Below are 20867 nucleotides of genomic sequence, written 5' to 3'. Positions count from 1 at the left end.
CGTATTATGTCTGTCTGCTGGTCTACGATGACAGTGGGTCTCCAGGGCTTCAGACACAAGTCTTTCCCAGACATACCTGGTGGTGCCAGAGATTTCTGCATGCAAACTTTATTCTCTCCCACTGAGCTTTATAGCTATTACATTTCTTGCAATCATGTTGCCTTATTTCTGTTTGCCGTTGAGTGTAACAACAAAAAAGCCTTTGGTGCCACTATTGTTTAACAATTGCATATAGCGTAACAGTTCAAAGTCACATGAAACAAAAGGTGAATGTTTTCCTTCATTTATCAGAGTGTCAAAAATGTGTCTGAAATTGAGGGTTTTTTGTTGTTTTCTGGGAACTGTCTTGCTACAATATAATTTTTATTAAAAGCTTGCCAAGGAAGGAAGGAAGATTACAAAAAACAAAACACAAACCAAACAACATAGTTTGGGGTGTTTTGACCCCTTTCGCAATAAATACCATCTCTTTTCCTTGCATAACAGGCCCAAAACCTATGTTATTTCTCTTGAAGTCCATTTCAATTTAGTTTTCCATGAATTTCATTATTTTCCTCATCTGCTCTCCAATTTTCACTCATGTTCAAAGGGGAGATGAGGTATACCTGAAAATTTGTCCATGTCGTTAAAAGGTAAGGCATACACAAGCTGCTCTTCAGTCTGCTTTAACAAACTGGCTCCAGGGATATGCTGCTTGATCAAAAATGCTGTGCCTTCTGTGTTACAGTACCTGTCTATTTGCATACTAAGGAAAAACAAACACACACAATGTTTAATTATTATTTACAAGGTGGGACTCTATGGTCTGTTTGTTTTTTAAGTAACAAAAATAACATATTGTAAACCAATTTAACATATAAACTTTATTTTCTTAATCCAAATGAAAAACAAAATTTACATATAAGTATTCATAATACTTTACCTTTACCTTTATTCATAATCTAAAACTCTAACAGATAAATCATAAAAACATTTGCGATATATTCCAGAGGTGGGCCTTTTTTGTTTCTAAGGGCCAGTTCTTTTCAGCAGGCTGACTCTGACAGATGGGTGGGCCAATCTAGTTGTCAATCACATCTCCCTATGACATAATGTGATTGACAAATGGGTTGCCCAGCCCACTTGTCAAAATCCCTTCTGCTTGCAGTGCTCCTTGCTGCAGTTCCTCCAGCAAACTTTAAAGGAGGAGGGAAACTACTGCAAAGAATGGCTGCTTTAAATTAATATCCACGCTCCTGACTGAGCATAGGAGAGTGGAGACTGAGTGCTCTTTGCAGCATTTTCTCTCTCCCACTTTTGCTGCTGCTCTCCAGCAGCAAAAAGGTAGCAGACTCTTTTTTCTTCTTGGAAGGCCCACCGTACACTGATCCTTTTCAGAGGCTGAAGAGATGGCTTTCCAAGAAGGTCCAGCCAACCTGCTGACATCACCAATAATAGTAGCTGATGGACAGGTTGGCAATGTTTGGGGGAAATGGCTTGGCAGTCCAAACTGGACCCCCTGTTTCTTCATGCCTGATATTAAGCAAGTCAATAAAAAAATTGCGGGGGTTTTGGCGTTTGGGGGCAACTCTACCTGATACACTCAATCATATTTCCATTCAGTACTTTGTGGATGTTACTGAAATTTCTAGCAGGTATAAGCCTGCTTGATCCAATTATTATTTAATATTTTATTTAGAATGCAATCCTGTACTCACTTACCTGGGAGTAGGTGGTATTAAATTTAGTGGGAACTCTGAGTGGATAGACATAGAATTGTTCTGTCAAATGCTTTTTTATAACCTTGTGACAGTTGCTTTGTAGTGATAATTAAGAAAGAAAATAAGGCAGTATGAACCAACTAGTGTTCATATTTACCAGGTTTACTCATTGCTATTATACTTCCAGCTAACCAAACTGGGTGTTTTTTTAAATCAGTTGTAAAATTCAGCCAAAGTGGAAAATAATGAACACACTGAAATAGACTTTCAGACTACAGATACCTCAAGCGGTAGCCAATTCCCCATTTTGTTTTAAGGAACAGAGAGGAGCCAAGGCATTTCAGCATTCCTTGAGAAATCACAGCTTTCCGATCTAGAAGCAAGAACAGAAGGTACCTTCAGTTATATCAGTTCATACAGCGACAAGCTGGCCATATTACCAAACTGGTACTAACACAAAGGCCCCCAAATTGCACTTGCCAGCAACAATGTCTGCTTCTTCCATGAAATGGGTACTGAACACAGTCACTCGAGTGGATTTTCCATTTTTCAGGAGGTTCCAAACTGTTTGCCGTGAACATGGATCCATGCCAGCGGTTGGTTCATCTAAGAGTAATACCTAAATATTGGCCATGGAAAACAATGGACTAGCTATTCATTTTGAAAGTGACAGTTATCCCTTACCAATAATATCGTTTATCATTATCACCACTTCTATCAGATATGTGAACAGTTTGACCAGATAAGATCCCAAGAAAAAAGCTCAACAACTTTTGTGTCTGGATTATTACTTTTTGAAATATGGCAACCCTACTGTTTCCTCAAGCACATTGTCTCCTGTTATTGTAAGTTTTTATTTCACGGTCTCAGTCTGCCTGCCAGTAGTTTGGGAATATACTAAAAATAAAATAATTTTTAAAACACTCTGCTTCATGAAACACATCCTGTTCAGCTCCTGCAAACTGAGAAGTCTCATATACCCACATGCCCACACCCACCCCTTATAATAATTACGACAAATCCATTCCTACCAAAAGAAACACAGTCCAGAAGTACAAATCAAACAACATCAGAGATTCTGGCATTATTCTCATTAACCTTTCCATTAGTAAAGAACTGCAAAAACTCTGGGGAGAAATTTGGATGAGAAATGTTGGCACCATTCCAAGAGCAATGTAGATGTAGTGACATAGACATTCTTCAGTGCTATCACCACTTCTGATGGACTGTGAATGGATCGTTAGCTCATTTCTTATGTTATTCTGGAAGCCATTTCAGCATAGCCATGTTGATGTAGGAAAAGACGATCAGAAGCCCTAGCCCACACCGTCTGGTGTTATGTATAAAAGTGCCTAAGATGCTTTCACAAAGTAGTGGGAAGAGAGCTGCAAACAACTGTGCTTGGAATTATCCTAGGAGGCTTCAAACACTCAAAGGAAGGGGATGTAATAGGCCTCCAGGCCTCGTGTTATGTAGGATTGCCTGAAATAAATACGCAGCTTAAATATGACTTAAATACATATGCAGCTGCTAAACTGGCTCTGATCAGTAACAATGAGGAAATTTAAACCAACAACCTCAATGTTGGTAACTGGAAGTTGAGGACTATATGGCAAATGCACAAAGCCATATTATGACCAATCAAATGTAGTAGTACAGAGGTTTAAAAAAAATGCACGCAGGTAAATATAGGTGGTTAACTCTGATAAAACATCCCCATTCCACAACAACACTTGACATACAGTTGGAAATACAGCTCCAGCAAGGCAAGCATCTGGCTCAAAGATTTCTTGCTAGATTGTCCCAGTGGCCCTGTCCACATTTCTGGCATGGTTGTTACTGAGAGATGGGCAAGCACGTTGTCAGAACTGAACAGGAAGGGACTACCTTGATCCATTTCAACTAGAACTGGAATAGCTACCCAACAAACTAGGATTTGAAGACAGATACCCCTTAACCAATTTGCAGACTAGACCTGTGGTTCACACTGAAATCTGCATCCTTCTGGATTCCTTTAACTTTGTGAGATGCCACTATAAGACAGACAGATGCTTCTATCGCTAGTTTCAACAACTACTAGAATGGGTGCACAAATCTGCATAATAAATATGCCATGTAACTGATTCTATATATCTACAACTTTACCATACAAGCAGTGCAGAGAAACACATTTCTTGTAAAGAAATTACATATTATTGCTGCATCAATCAACCGTTTTGACCTTCTGGCGCTTACCTTTGGATCTCCAAGAACTGCAAATCCAACCGACAGTTTTCTTTTCTGTCCTCCACTTAGTTTTTTAGCTTGGTTATCTTTAATGGGGTGCATATCCAAATCGAGTAAAACTTTCTGGACCTTAAACCAAGGACAAGAAGTATTTCATGTTAAATGCCCTATCCTTAAGGCTCAAGATGGCTCGCAGACATTATGGTAGTATAATTTAATATATTTATGAAAGCATAATGGAATATGGTCATTAGCCTGCACTCACCTCTTGTATCATATCATTGGGAGGTATTCCTTTAACCGAAGCTATTATTGATAAATTCTCTTCCACGGTTAATACATCAAAATATATATCTGACTGCTGGCAGACTCCAATTACCTTTCTTATATCTAGCATTTCATCTATTTCTGAAACTCTACAGCCATAAATCGATGCAAATCCTAATGCATGAAAAGCAAGAGCGGAAATGTTAACACTGTGATGGCTACCAGCGTAGAACATATATCTAGAGGCAGCTAGCTCAAACCTGAGGCAGAACACCCCCAAAAGTCAAAGTGTCTAATATCGCTGAACATGCAGAGTTGATTTTAAAATAAAAGCGATCAAATAAAATTATGCACTACCACCAACACGCACACAAATCAGAAAACATTAGAAACAGTACAGCTCTTGGAACTGATTTGTAAAGCTGTAGAGAAAAGAATGCATGCCACTAAACAGTTGGAAGCAGAAAGTGCAGAGAAAACACAGTGTCCAAACTCAGCATGTTGGCTAGAGCGGCACTCTATGTTTTATTGTAAAAGTTGGAATTAGTTAATGAATGACTTGTTAATGAAGACCATTTGTGCCTTCTTGTCAGCTAGCTACCCTCAATAAGAGTGATGCTGGATGACCAAAAAGTAACCTCTGGAAAGCAGGGATCACAGACCTGATCAGAGAGAGGGGGAATCTTTCGGAAGAGAGCTGAACTGTTCTCCTGCACACTGCTTGAAATGAGGAATTGTTAAGCTTTACTGGCTGAATAAACCATTACTACTGGTTTGCAGCTGTGGAGTCACAGAAGCCTTGGGGCCACCATCTGCTGTAGTTCTTTACTGCAGCACACCTCAGCTGCCGCTGCACTGCAGCCTTTCTGCTGTGACCTGCTAGTTGGATTTCATTACAGTGGAACCTCAGAAGCCAGACACCTTTGAACGTGAATGTTTTGGCTCCCAAACAATTGAAAACCAGAAGTGATTGTTCCGGTTTTCAAACAATTTTTGGAAGCTGAACGTCCAGCACCTTGGTTTTCGAACTGTTCCAGGAGTCGAATGAACTCCCGGAACGGATTAAATTCGAAAACCAAGGTATGACTGTACAGTATTGTGATGCTCTCAAATTCTGCATCTATGGGCCGAATCCCTTAACTGACCATGAGTAAGACCTAAGGGCACAAACTTCCTTTGGCATAGATGGACCCTGAGAGACAGTGGAATGAACTAAACTAAAATATATTTTTGTATTGCTCCCTACATTGTTAATCTCTTGTTGATCCACTATTATTTGAATAAATAGCACTGCCTGCACATATTTGTGTGTGTGTGTGTTGAGAGAAGGCTTCTATTCAAACATTCAACTGTCCCAGGTTTCCTGAGTAGGGTCTTGAGTCAGAACCTACATTAAGCCCATCCCAAGGGTTACATATTTCAAAACAAAAACCACAAAATAGGCTTCCAGGGGATTTCTTCCATTTACGCTCTTTAAGACAAATGCAAAGAGAACAGAAGTAGGCACATATTTACCATCAGAAGGTGGGGACAATCCACAAAGAATGTTCATTAATGTTGTTTTTCCTGTTCCACTATGTCCAAGTAATGCTGTGATCTGACCCTCATAAATGTCAAAGGATAAACCTAATAAGAAATAAAAAAGGAAGGGGATTAATTAATGGCATTATATAGTTTTGCTACAAGCTTCAGGAAGTATTTAGCCACTGCTACATAGAGTACACTATCAATTACTCTTAAGAAAAACCCCACCATTAACAGAACATTTAATATTTAATAAGGCCAAACACACAGTTGTGTACAGATTAAGTTTGTTTTGACTGCTGTTTCCTTATTGAGATATTTACTGATTACAGATGAGTAGTCAGTTAAGAGAAACTCACCCACATACTATACCATTGCTCCCATTGGCCATGTTTGCATTGAGCCTTGGCCTCATGTGCTCCCCTTTCCTCCACTGGCTTGGTCAAGAGCAGTTTGGAAGTAAGAAACCCAGTTTGAATAGGAGTGCACAATCCTAAGATTTGGTGCAGCTTATTTCTCCTTGATCACACCATGCTAAATCATGGTTAAGATGTGATTTCGGTAAAGCAAAATCAAAATCTTCTGGACTCACCTTGCCAGGCATATGGGAAGAAAAGAAGGAAGTGCGCAAGCCCAAGTCTTGCTGAAACTCATTTCTGCTAGTGCATGTTGTGCTCAACCACGGTTTAGCATGACATGCAAATAGTCACTGTCAGAAAACGAGCAGGCAACACTTAAAGAACAAGGACTCACACTTGTGGCAGATAGCTGAAAACCTAAGAAGTCTTACTTTTCAGGGCCTCCACAGTTTCACCCTTTTTAATATATGATTTCTGGACATTATTGATTCTGAAAGAAGAAAAGATAAATTTATTTTCAAAAAGAAACACAGAACTTTGGTAAAAATTTACCAAGCAAGATAAAATCAAAGAATATGCAGGTACCACATATTTATATTAGCTTGAATATTCCTGTTTTGGTTTACAATGCAAGGTGATCTTCATATTCAAAAGTAGTACGATGCTCCTGGGAAACTATGCCATAACCCCTTCCCAGAAAGAAAGTACCACATACTTTTCCTGAACATATAATTTGACTATGATTTCTTCCAGACTTTGATCTCTCATAAAACATTTTGAGAAATGAATGCAATGAGGAGGAGTCTGAACCACAGAATACAGTGAAAAAGATGAAATGGAACATTTCTAAACCACAAATACCACTTTTTGCTATTTGGCTTCTTGTCAAACTAAGGAAAATATGGGTAAATGGCACACAAGGTTAATTGGATTGAATATGCCTCACTTCTGATTGAAACTAAGCTGGTTCCTACGCAAAGGCATAGTACTTTGAGTGCATAGCAAAATGACCTTCCTTGCCTCAATTGCAAACTGACCAGTCAACATGCAACAGAGATTTGTACATGCAGTGACTCCCTTGTTGACTCTTATCAGGAAAGAAATATTAGTACGTGCAACATGCAACATTTGCATCTTAAGCAATACATGGTGCTTCAGATCACTTGCACAGGTACTGGTCTACAATGTATGTTTTGATAGAACCAAAACTGATTAACACTGTCTTTTCTCAATATGGACTTTTTTCCCTTTGCCAATAATCAATGACAGAAGTATCACTTCACAGGACAATGACAAACTATATTTGCATATGAAAACTATCACATTGCTCCTCTTGAGTGTGCATAATAAAACTGACAAATTAATTATCACTGCATGCATACTTCACACAGCAGCCATATTTGCTTGCAATGTTAAGCCAAGAACCCTGGCTTAATAAACCATAATGTACATGCAGAGGATTACTCAACTCTTTCCTCTTCCCTTCACGTGACCTAGGAGTGTGGTTTGTTTATCACTAATGAACCAGAATTTGAAAGTCAACAGCAAGCCTTGATTTAAGGCTGCCTACCAAGAGTTGCTTGTTAGGGAGAAATGAACAACACTCCTGCATTCAAATGTCAGGCTGAGCTGATTTGCTTGCAGCAATCGGAAAGTGTGTGCATGCTGCTTGTACACAAAATTATTTATTAAGCCAAGGTTCTTTATCGTTTCATGCAAACGCAGCCAGTTTCTTTCTAAGTGCAAAAACAATTAGTAACTGACAATAGGTTCAGGTTAAACTTCAGCATCATCCGTCATACCTAATAGCTTCTCTTCCCTGGAATTCGGAAGATATAGGCTCAACAATCTCATTGAATTCTAAGCTTCCATTAATGCTGCTTTCATACAATTCCTTATAATTTCTTGTTCGCTTTACCCAAAATGAGGGCTTTAGGAAGAAGAAAAAGCTTCGCCGCAATCCATATTCCCCTGAGGGGTAAAAAAAGATGAGAAAGAATCTGTAAACCTATGGATTACACAGTATAATTACAGGTTTGGACAGTTTTCTGTTTATAGTTTGCTAATTTTTAGACTTGTGCAAACTATAGCCCTTATTTTGTAACCCAGGAAATCTTCCAGTACTACAGACTGGCATGTAATTTTTAGCATGAATTACAAATACATCTCTGGTGCCACAGACATACATATACACTATGTGCAAGTTGAAATTCTGCTTTAATTTTATATTGAGGCGCTATTTATTTCTTGGCTCCAAATCTAAGGAGGTTTGGGATATAAAAGTTTTGCATTTAAAATGCCCATGATTAACGACCATTTCTGAATCCTACAGGAGTATTAGAGCAACAGCATAGAATGGTAAAAGGCACAATCAAACTTTCTGACCCCTAAGCTTTTCTGTATTTATCAAAATGCTTAGGCACCCAGTCAACTTCAATTTATGATGTGTAGATGTATGACTTGTACCACACTTAGGAATAGAAAACCATGTATGCAAATTATAGGCAAATTTCTTTAATTAACACAGAAGATACTAAAAGTGATTTTGTCAAATAGAGTTCAGCCAGTGGTGATAATAATAGTTGTTCATTCAGATCAGGATGGTTTTATTAAGCACAGACAGATATGTGGGTGATTTACTATTATTTATTAGTAGACCAGAAGCATATATACCAGAATTATGAAATATAACTAATAGTTTGGGTAGTTTGGAGTATATGTTTAACAGGTTCCAGTCTGCATTAATCCCAGTGGGGATTGTAAATCACATACATTGTATATGAACTGGCAATTTCGATAGTGCCCAGAGGTCATAACATATCCAGGCATTTTGGTTCTGCAACATATTTCCCAAATGATTAGAATGAATTTAAAGAGGTTGAGAATGAAAATTTCTAGTATGGACACAATTTCAGTAAGGATGATGATACACTTAAAATGAGTATTTCACCACATATAATATGCGTCACAATACTTAATATGTAACCAAACCCTTGATGTTGTTCAGGTTTTTTTGTATTTTTCTTTGATTCTAACATACCTGGAATCACTTGATCGAAATAAATCCCTAGGAGCAGGTAAAGCATACTATCAAGGGTCAATAGCGTATAAGCAATAATTAGTGGATAAGGGCCATGAGTTATATGTGAGAAAATAGCTCCTTCTTCATAATCTTCCAGATGCATCACCTGCAAAGACATATAAAAATTGCAGCTACGTGACAGCATTAGTTTACTAAAATAATAAGGTAAATAATGTAATACTATATAAACCTTGATGATGATGATCGTTGCCATCATAAGTAGGGGTGATGGGCCAACTTCCTCATTTGGGCAGACAACTATGAGCTAAAGCAGAGAACATTCAAGCTATCCCCCCCAAGTCCTAAATTCATTCTTAACTGCTGAACCTCTGTGATCCCCTCTATATTTCATGGTTGGTAAGGCAGCAAAGACTGTTGAGCAGTGAGATGCCATTATTCTCTCTCCTCCACCTTTAGGACAGTTGTGGCCACAGCAGCAGGAGGGAAGGTTGAATGTGCCTGTCTCTCTCTCTCCCAACCATTATCCGCCTCCTCTCTTCCAGATCTTCCCTTTCCTGGATCCCCAGGAAGCATAATTTCCTCCAACTACGAAATGCCCAAACTAACATCAGGGTTTCAGAGACATGGAATGCTATTGTGACAGCATTCCAGACACCAGGGAAAGTGGAAGAGAAAAAGAAGTGGGGAGATAAGTTCACTGTTACCATTATAGCTGCTGGATGGGAGTGGGAAGGTGTTCTTCTAAAGTTTGGATTAATATCTGACCCAGAAGAAAAACTCAGTGGCTTTAAAGCTGACTTCTGCTCATACAACGGGATTCCACTACAGAGCCATTGTGGTGTAGTGGTTAAGAGCGGTAGACTCGTAATCTGGTGAACCGGGTTCGCATCTCCGCTCCTCCACATGCAGCTGCTGGGTGACCTTGGGCCAGTCACACTTCTCTGAAGTCTCTCAGCCCCACTCACCTCACAGAGTGTTTTGGGGGAGGAAGGGAAAGGAGAATGTTAACCGCTTTGAGACTCCTTAGGGTAGTGATAAAGCGGGATATCAAATCCAAACTCTTCTTCTTCTACCTTCCTTTCCCCCACCCTGCGTCCTCAAAATCTGCTCCAGGGAGTTGGGGGAGCCTCTAGAGAAAATGTATGAGGTGCACGGGAGACTGCAGAGGCAGAGACCATAAGGTGATCTCCTGCTATGCTAGCCAAAGACTGCTTGTGATGTTCTGAAAACTACACATTTCTGACAGGAAGCTGCAAAATTTAACATAAAAAGTCTGCAACAACACAGTGTTCTTTGAACCTCTGACAAAGGTGTTACTTATTACAGTTGATTTTTCTCATCGGTTAAAATGTCGACTTAATAACAAATTAGAAAACAACAAGAAACACATATATAAAAAGTTCAAAGCAAGTTCTAGGTCTATTACATACTTTATTCCAAGATGAAAGATTTAAAGTATTATCACATCTCATATTAGAACCACAGTGATGGGTGCATGCCACAGTAACAAACAAATACTTTACTAACCTGTACAACACCAATTAAAAAGGGGCATTCACACAGTGGGCTTAGTGACCACACAAAAGACTTTGGAAAATCTTCCAACAGGGCAATGCTCAGGCCCACAGCACCAAAAGCCACAGTTGTGAAAAACTGAGCTGAACCAGCATAGTTCACTTTTTTGAAAAGAGAGGTTAGCAAAAATGCAAAGGAAATCTAAACAGAAATAGAAAGCGTATTTTCAGTGCACAATAGGACTTGATTTAAATTGCTAGAATCTCAACTTTTATATGTGACCATCATAATTATTGTATCACTTAGTATTTGCTAAAGACAATATAATATGCTAATGAAAGACATCAGCCGGCTAACAGGCTGAGGATTTTCTTCCTAAGAGTACTATCTCCTTTGGCAAACTGCAACATCAAAATTTCCAAAATTGGTTATGAAATCAGAGTGGGAAATCTAAGGTTGTAAGGAGCGCATTAAAAAATATAATGTGGTGTTTAAGGAATGATTCTTTTGCAATAAAAACAGGACAACTTTTAAAAAATGATCACTTTCAATTCAGATTCAAGGTTCAGAAAGACAGTGAATGGCCAAGATGCAATTCAAATCACAGTGCAGCTCTTACATTTAATGAGGTTTTCAAAGTTAAGCAATTATGTATTTTGCTTTGATTCTATGAAAAGACGGGCTGCAGGAGCTGCTACTCATGAAAGTGGGATGGGAGGGAACTTTCCCAATTTTCCCTTCCCACGACAGCCTTCTGAGTCACCTGCCATGCCCTTCTATGAATGAGATGTCCCATGAGCAGAACTCTACATTTATATCCCATTTTCTGGCCAAGATTGGTTCCCAAAGAAGTTTAAAATTAAAATCCGTATAAACAATGTGTTGTTATTTCCGGGGGCAGGGTATTGTTCTCAACCCAAGCAGCATATTCTCAAGGGGCAGAAGGAATTGCAGATAGATTCAGGGACTGGCTGATGGTAAAAATGCCAGCCCACAGAAGCGGTCTTTCCACTAAACTTCATCCACATGTATGGACTATACACATTATAGTAGAGGCCTGGTTGTACAATATGCAGCCTATATAAACCTTTCATGTAAATAATGGGCAGATTGTGCAGAACAGAGAGCAGATCAGAATTTGACTTTAAAGGCCCTTGAATATACAGTCCATTTACATATGCTATATTCATAAATTCGGAATAAGTGCAAAATCAGTACCCACAGGTCACCTTCTCTTCTTGCTATAAATAGATGTTTCCATACATTAAATGTTAGGAGCCAGAAGACTTTGGGCCAAACTAAACATAGGTATGCTTGAGAAATCTGAACTTTACGAATTCCAATATGAATTGACCTAATCCAAAACTCCTGGACTAAAGTGTGGAACAGAACATTGCTATTTTAATCACTTCTCTGAATGTTGCAACACAGCGCTTATCCCAAAAAAGTTTTAACATTTTGAGATAAAGTACATTCAATAACACTTATTTAAATGCAAATTGTGCAAACTTTTTTTAAAGAAAGTAAATTAGTACAGAAATGGGACAGAATGGGCATATAAGTGAATACATGCAAAAGACACATGGACTGAAATAAGAGTGGACAAATTGGTCTAAATAACCGAAATGGGGCAATCATAAGGGTCTTAGGCACATTCACATGTCATGGTGGGAAAGAGGACTACATGAAAAGAAATACAGTCTGTTCTCCCCAACTCCCACCAGCACCACATTCCATTGCTTCAAGCAATTCTACCCAGCTCAATTCTTCTACCCAATTGTCCCAGTATCAAAGATGAGCCAGAAGAAGACTGCTTAATGAAACAAAGCACAGTGAAGGTGATGGCAAGTTTCACTCATCTCCCTGCACTTGGCATCTGAACAAAAATGGCAGACAGGTAGATGGGTGGCAACCCTGTCACATGCAGTTTGGTCCCGAGAAACACAGATAAATCAGAAACAACATGCTTTATGTAGGGCCACCCTTGTGCAGAATGCTGTAGATAGACTGGCGATGGGAAGAGACTACTGCCCACACACGACACCAATGTTAATAGTCCTGCCCTGACTTCCCATTTGCTTCCCATCTACTTGCACTGGCGTGCTTTTGAACTGCTAGGTTGGCAGGAGCTGGGACTGAGCAACAGGAGCTCACCCCGCTGCACGGATTCAAACCACCAACCTTCCGATCGGCAAGCCCAAGAGGCTCAGTGGTTTAGACCACAGCGCCATGACTGTGCTGGCATAACATGCTACAGAAGGCGTGGAATCCTGTTCTGACTAAAATGTTAATCCTGATTGTGGTGTAACATTAGAACAAAAGAGGTTGCATTAGTTCAGAGATTCCTGCTGCAGTAAATGGGCACTTCAACGTTACTGCCTTCTGCACTACACAAGGAGAGGAATTCAACAAATTTTGCAGGCAATCATGACACACCACCAGCAGTATATAAGACTCAGACAGGGACAACACAGTTCAGATAACTAGGTAAGTGACACTACTCTGTGCATGTGTCTAGAGAACTTAAATCACAGAACAACTCTGGAAACTATGATAAAAAACCTCTTTGTTATTAGCCCTGTATGTTTACTGTTTGTGCAAAGTTAAAAGGTTACGATTATGTGTATCTTTTCAGAATTCTTGCAAATACCCTGTCTCTCGGGGTCCGAGATAATGCACAATAACTTCCATTGTTACCATTGGGCACCACACACAGTTAAACGGAAGCCTGGAGGGTGGGGGGAAAGGAAGGAATCCATGCCTGAAACATTACTTCTCCAGATCTCTCCCATTTTTGTCCAATCCTCACCCACTGCTACAATATGGACAGTGTAAACTCCCAATAATCTTTTCTCCTTCAACGGTAACCAATATTGTCTCCAACTTAGGGTACATACACGCTCTGCAGGAAGAGGGGATGTTTGCCATGAAGGTGGGACCGCACCGCACACCAGCAGAGGCAATGAGAAGCACAGCTACCTTTGAGACTGAGAAGTGGAGCACTCGACTCCAATGATGCCTAGTATAGGCCCTCTTCCTTGTCAGATGGAGCAAGGAAGGCGGCACACAGCACTAAAGGCAGAAATAGACAGGATGGGATAAAGGGGGCTGAGCAAAAGTGACAAACCATTGGCTCTATGGGTTCCACAAGGACCACACATCACCTTTTTCAATTGGCTGTCACAGTGCTTTGCCTCAGGTATGCCATCTTCCAGTCCTTTTAGCGAGAGACTGTATCCACAACATGAGACCTCATGCATACTAAACTTGCGCTGGGTTCTTTAAGAATTCCCTTAGTACTGGTTTATGTAGTTGGGTCCTGCTATCTCCCGCTACATACTGCATAGCTCATTTCTGCTGCATTAAAAAGCAGGTCCTAGAAATGGCCTCCAGGAGCAGCCTGTTGAGGTCCTTGCTCTTCCTTATGTGTTATGTTCCTGTCCTTTCCAAATAGCTTGCTCATCCCAAAATCTGTATCTTTGGGGGAGCATTGTTGTACAATTCAGCTTAAACCTTCTTGAGAATCCATGGGTCCTCCATGCAGGCATTGCATTGGTGCTGTGATCAGAGTAGCTGGTCCTTCCTTGAATGACTTTGTGTGCTTGTCTGTCAAAAGATGCTTGTTTGCAGACTGCCTGTGTAGCACTATTAGGAGGATTTATAACCCTTCTCAATAAGAAGCAATTCCTGAAGGGTTTCACTGTACATATCAGCTATTATGCTCCTGCTCACTAAACCATAGTGGTCTATACTGGGAACAGTGTTGTGGTGACTTTGGGGCTGCAGGGTTATATTTTATATGTGTTCTAGCTAGGGTGACATGATGGGCTCCTTCTGCCATCACTCTTATTGACCAGATCCATGGATGGCTAATATGGGGAAGCTATCAGCATTCAGTGTTGTGATTGGTGGGGTGGCAGAATTGCCATGGAGGCGGTAGTTGTGTCTGTTAGACCTGCTACATTTTATCTGGGTAGAAGTAACATTATTCTGGTGGAAATCCATGGCATCTTGCCTAAACGTCCCCAAGATTATCCCTAAATTAGTGAGTACCTGTGAAACACCATCATAGGATACCTCTATGTCAACAGGAAGGACAATCCTAAAACACGTAGCTTCAGCATATTGGCAATGAGCAAGCACACATACATACACACACACTTACGGAGGATAATCCATATAGGAAAAAAAGAAGAAATATCACAAAGCTGCTACTTTGGGGAAAGAGCGAAGAAAATGTTGCAATAACCGACATGAGAAGGGACATGACAAGAATCAGACTGGTGTAGAGCAAGACCCAAGAAAGCCTAGAAAAAGGGAAAACACAATGAAGGCTCATGAATTCAAAGTTATCTATAAGAACTACTAAGTTGAAGCTAAATATTAGTCAATACTATTAAAAAGTGATAACTCTCAAATGGACCCTTGCGTGAAATTAATGAAGCACAGAATCGCAGTAAGAATGACAAGATGAATTATTTCATATTCATCTAAAATATTTGCAATGTACATAGTAAGCCACAAACCAAGAAAAGAAATTTTTTGCTGGGTAGGTTGCCCATGGGAAGAAAATAACTAGTTAATGTTAGGCTTAGAGCTTATGGGGGCATTTCCATTGAAATAAACAGGTGGTACATGTATTGTCTGCTGCCAATGAAAGGCTTCTCTGGGAAGGAATCATTTGGACATCACTGTGATCACAAGTGATACATATGACTTGAGGACGAAATGATAGAGGTCCTCCCAACTTGTGAGGTCTGCTGGAGATTAAGAGTTGACAGGGCCAAAAGTGAAGAGTGAGCAGGACTTGTCCCTGCAGACCTCACAAGCTGGGAGGAGTTCCATCATTTTGCCAGCTTTGAATTGGCTCAGAAAAGTGATCCAAGCATTTTGGAAGGGCTTCGATAGGGCCAACTCACCCATGAGGCAAAGTGAGGTGACTGCCTTGGGTGGTAGGATCCACAAGGCCAGCAGATCTGGCCTCCAAGGAATGCATCGCCCATTGCTACAGCTGCTGCCATGGTGGCAGGGAAGGCTGCAATGTGCTCCTTAGAGGCTGAATCTGTTGCCTCCTCGGCAGCCCCTCCCATGCTGCTTCCACAGCAGCTTCTTGGCGATTCAAAGTTGGCCCCTTTGACTCCCAATTTAACTACTGAGAAAGATTGATTGTATTCCCTTCCCCCTTGTTCCTGATGTAGATTTCCATTCCTCTCTTCTTCTCTGGTGAGGGAGAGGCATTTTGTGGTTCGCCTCAGGTGCCAAAATGTCTTGGGCCAGCCCTGGATCATTTCCAATTTAATCCAAGGTGATCTTGGGAGCGCTCACCCATATATTCTAGTTGTATGTAGTTCTATTTCCCTTCCTAATATATCATTCACTTCACACAATGATGTTACCTGGCAAAATGGATATTGTCTATTTTAATAAATCACTCAAACTTTTCATGGCAGCAGAGAATGAATAAAACAGCTGGTATAATTGACATTCTATCTAACTTGTCTCAAAACCTTGGGCAAAAAGATTGTTGAAATTTTGACAAGAAGTGAATGCACAATGTTGGTGCGTGACACCCCCTCAGGGTGGTGGTCATTCCACAAGTGTTTTATTACAGCAGCAATATTTTATAATAGGTATTTTTTAATCATGTGGTAATCTCAAATAAACTGAAGAGAGGGGTTTTCATAAACTTGGCTACAAGAAAGAATGAATGGGAATGAAATAAAATTGAACAGAAAATTGGAGAAGAGAAATGAAATTGATTTGGCTACGGAGAAGAGAAATAAACTAGAGGAAATAAATGGAGACAAACTGAAATGGAGAGCAGGGATGAAATGAAGGCTTAAAAGTGTGCAGTTGAATGACAGATAATATAGAGAAGATCACCAACAGTAACAGCACAGAAAATACCTGTAGATTGAAGAATGAGCGTCCGCATATCTGTTCAGAAGCAAGACACAGTCTCAATAGTTTACGCATGATATCTGGAAAAATACTTTGGGCCCTACACTCTTATTAATATCTGTATAAGTAGCCTACACATGTGAATTCTATAATGGGAATTGTAATGCAAATATATGCTGTGTTGCAACAACAAATATTAACTGAAAGGAGGTGTTTGACCTTTGGGGGCTCAAAGCTGACCTCTGTCTTCTACTCACTGGACATATTGACTTTTCCCATTTAGTTCTGCATTCTTTTCACAAGAATAGCCAACCAAATGTTCCACGCAGCTTGTAAGACAGGCATGAGGGCAACAGCAACCCCGTTGCCCCTTAACATCTGATTACTTAGGGAGAGACAGAAACACAGTTTTTATTTTATGTGTGGCTGTATGAGCTCTTCTGGGTGCATGACAGAGACAGAGAGGCGGCTTTGTGTGTTGCCATTTCTCAGGCTTTGGCATTGTGTTCCCATATATAAAATGGGGAAATCATTTCCCCAAAGTCTTCTACATGCCCATTTCCTTGATCATATGATGCATATCACATGCAGCTTGGCTCACTGTCTTAAGGTTAAGGTTAGCACACAAATGGGACCACTTAAATTAACCAAAGATGTTCACATAGAGAAACTGTCACAAGAACACCATGATGATGTTAGCTTTGATCCTAAAACAAAAAAAAATTCATAGAAGAAAAAAAACGCTGTGCCTTCCTCACTCCTGTAACCTTTCCAGAGGGGTTGGGGGGGAGTAGGGTCTTAAAGTTATAAGTTTAAAAACACATAACATGCTGTGTTTGAATGCGCTACATTTAAAATGCTGCAAAAGCACCAGAAAAGGATGGCATTTTTCCAGTTCAGTAAGATAAGCTACCTGATGACTCATTACCAGAAATTCACAGCAGGAAGCTGAAACTTAAGCCTGTATGTGAGTTTGTTGGTGTTTGATAGCAGCAGTATCATCATCAGAAGAGCTGCAGAGAAGCTCTGCAAAGATGAGTAAATTCAGGTTCTCCCTCTGGGACTAGAGAGAGGAAAGTATAAAGGACTGAACCCCATCGTTTGTTTGAAAGGGGTTACTTTGTTATTTCGTAACATTTATCTTATTGCAACTAGTATTTATGACTGTTCTGCAGTAAAGCTTTTAAACTCATAATTGTGGTGGAGAAAATTCAACTCTACACAAGATCCAGATAAGAGATTCTGCTGAACAACTGCAACGTTGGGGGGTGTCCTCCTGAACAATGTGGGAGGGTTGATGGAGGGTTTCTAATTTTTAGTGATTCTCCCTTCCCTCAACAGGTGCAACATGTTCTGGAGCACTGCAGCATTCTGGAGAGACCTCTGGTCCTCTGGAGAGGCTCGCTTGCTTGCTTGCTTGCTTGCACACACACACACACACACACTTGCAAATCACTTCACACAAAACATCCTAAAGTGATTTACCAATAAAAATACAAGTGCAGAGTACAGCCACAGAGACAAGATGATATTTCAGGTATCCTGGTCCCAAGCTGTTATAATAGGGCTTTGTAAACCAGTACCAAGTCTCAGATGGCTGCAGCAGGGGAGGAAGGCACAGGAAACTTTCCTTTTATGAACTTTCTTAAATTGGCTTAACTTATTATGTGCTGCTTCTTCCTGGAGTAGCATAATGCAGTGATATGAGATACATAAATGGAACAAAAGTTGAATTAACACCAAAGAACTAGGAAATATGCATACCAAAAAGCTGTGTCTTGAAGTCCCATTACCATTAAAAATTCCTTCAGTTTCTTCTCTTTTTCTGTCATAATATGAATAGTCAAAAAATAGCCAAAAGGTGAAAAGGCAATAACTAAGTAAATTAAGATTACTGCACGAAAGAAATTATCTATTTCCACAACAGCAGACTTTCCCATCTTGACAGCTTTTGCTGATTCCAGTTCTTCCAAAACTGATTTATTAGTCTTCAACTAAGAAAAATGAAATGTTAAAATCAGATTTCAAATTACTCTAGCAGCTATTTCAACAGGCATTTTTTATTTCCAAAATAAAGTGTAAATCTGCAAATACCAATCTCATTGCTTTAAATAGTTTTTATACCAAATTTAACTTACTGCCATGAAACTCAAAAGGGATCCTTCACAACAGCATTTTGGTTACAAGGTATAGTGAGTGCCCAGAGTTTGCCATATTCTGCTTTCACCAAGTTCACATTTTCCAAAAGCGGGTATGGCAATCTTTATAGATTACACTTTATTCTGTCTCTCAGAGGTACAATAAACCTACCATTAAAATTATGGACTGGTCATTTCTTCATCAGGGGGCAAACAGGCAAATTTAGCAGGGGATCAAATACCGTATTTTTTGCACCATAACACTCACTTTTTTCTTCCTAGAAAGTAAGGGGAAATGTCTGTGCGTGTTATGGAGCGAATGCCTGCGGGTGGCGGGGGGGATCTGCTGCAGTCGTGAGCAGAGGATCCATGGTTCCCCTTCCTTCCCTCCTCCATGGTTACAAAGCATGGATCCACATGGATCCTCAGGATTTTTGCATTGGGCTACTCCAAACTCACTGTCAGATCACATGTCTGTGGCCACAGCATGAACCACAAAAATCATATATCCACTATTTCGTTTAGAATATTTTTTTTCTTGTTTTCCTCCTCTAAAAACTACGTGCGTGTTATGGTCTGGCGCGTGTTATAGAGCGAAAAATACGGTACTTCCCCCCCTACTGTACATTCAGGATACCAGTTCAATATGTCAGAATCCCTCTTTAAAAAATCAGTACCAAATTATTTTATTGTATGAAAGAGTGGCCACATAAATTCTGCAGCATTCATTATTACTCAGATATTCATGAACTGGAAATCTTCATTTCTCAGAGTTCTAGAATATCAGTGTGGCAGGATGCAATTGCTGGATCTAGTAGCCCAGTGTAGTGAAGCAGTCTTTTAGGTCTGGCAGCACCTATACTTCCAAATTCCCTTCTAATTGTCATTAGGCAGGCACTTTCACTTCATATAAATGCCGGCTGAAAACTGTTATTTCAGCAAGCCTACTCAGACATATAATTTAAGTATCTATATTTGTTTTTAAAAGTTTTACTGATTATTATTTTATGTATACAGTGGTACCTCAGCTTTCGAACATCTCCATTGACAAACGTTTCGGTTTTCAAACGTCGTAAATGCTTTGGTTTTCGAACTCACCTTGGAAGTTGAACATGCCATGCGGCTTCCCTATTGAGGCTTCCGTAATGAGTTTTTGGTTTTTGAACGTTTCGGATCTCGAACCGTCTTCCGAAACCGATAATGTTTCAAAACCGAGGTACCATGGTATTTGACAACTTTGTGAATTTTAACAGTGTTTTCTTGATAAATGTATGTGCTGTGCTTAAATAGTGGTTTATGAAATTTCATAAATAAAATTTTAATGGTGACTCACAAACTTTTTTCTCACTTGGTTCGTGAGGAAAAAAATACAAAGTAGTGTTCGCTGGATACATATTGGTAATTGCTACAGTGTCTATGAAAGGATACATATGGGTGTCAGGGTGTCAAATACAAATCCATGTGAGTAGAACTCCACTCAGAGGGTACTGCCACTGGCAGAAGAAGAGGGGTGAGGCAATTTTGACTAATTGTCCCATGCCTATAAAACCCCCATGTCCCACCCTCAATTCTGCTCCAAAGGCTTCCACAACTCTCTAAAATAACATGCAAGGTGAGCTGCATAGGAAAGGAGGTAATCAGAAAAAACTGTCTCCTCCCACCATTTCGTCCTTGAATAGAATGAATACTTCCATTTGCAGAAAGGTAACTCAAGATTCAAATCATGGCTTTTAACACATATATTTATACTACGTATATACACAGGGATCCATAACTGGCCATAGTTCCTTAGGGGTATATACACAGTATTCATTTGCATAAATGTATATGGTAACACTCAGAATAAATTATATGCCATTAACGGTTGACACAGATATCCTGATGGAAATCACTGTCTAAACTTAACGTTCAGTGATGAACGGAACTGTTACTATCATGCATTAGGCTTAGGGGAAAGCAGCTCACTGCATTTGTTCACACATCACATTAAGCCAAACAAAAACAAACAAACAAACCTCTCAGAAAGGAGATTAGAGCTGCTTTGCTCTTCCCTAATTGTTTTGTACTGTGCTGCTGACTTAGCATGTCATCCAAACTTGCATTTGTGGTTTCGCTTTCCCAGACAAGCCATGAGCTGTAAACCACAGAAGCAGCCTTGGTTGCAGTTCGTGGTTTGTCTGGGGAGAGCTAAATC

General features: G+C 39.9%; 1 protein-coding gene across 8 annotated transcripts in view; it reads right to left on the bottom strand.

The window, feature by feature from the left end:
- LOC308580071 (cholesterol transporter ABCA5-like) overlaps positions 1–20867 on the bottom strand; it is a 52953-nt gene that overhangs the window by 23977 nt on the left and 8109 nt on the right. For all 8 annotated transcript variants that reach the window (XM_081181245.1, XM_081181242.1, XM_081181240.1 and 5 more), the window contains 12 exons: positions 18300–18529; positions 14800–14941; positions 10647–10835; positions 9117–9264; positions 7879–8047; positions 6508–6566; positions 5709–5819; positions 4192–4367; positions 3936–4055; positions 2181–2319; positions 1983–2073; positions 606–745 (listed from right to left, as the gene is read on the bottom strand). In XM_081181245.1, coding sequence (XP_081037371.1) covers positions 606–745; positions 1983–2073; positions 2181–2319; positions 3936–4055; positions 4192–4367; positions 5709–5819; positions 6508–6566; positions 7879–8047; positions 9117–9264; positions 10647–10835; positions 14800–14941; positions 18300–18529 — 1714 coding nt within the window. The remainder of the gene's footprint in view (positions 1–605; positions 746–1982; positions 2074–2180; positions 2320–3935; positions 4056–4191; positions 4368–5708; positions 5820–6507; positions 6567–7878; positions 8048–9116; positions 9265–10646; positions 10836–14799; positions 14942–18299; positions 18530–20867) is intronic.

This window comes from Podarcis bocagei (assembly GCF_964188305.1).
Source record: "Podarcis bocagei genome assembly, chromosome: 2".
NCBI lineage: Eukaryota > Metazoa > Chordata > Lepidosauria > Squamata > Lacertidae > Podarcis > Podarcis bocagei.
This window is presented reverse-complemented; position numbering and strand designations above follow the sequence as displayed.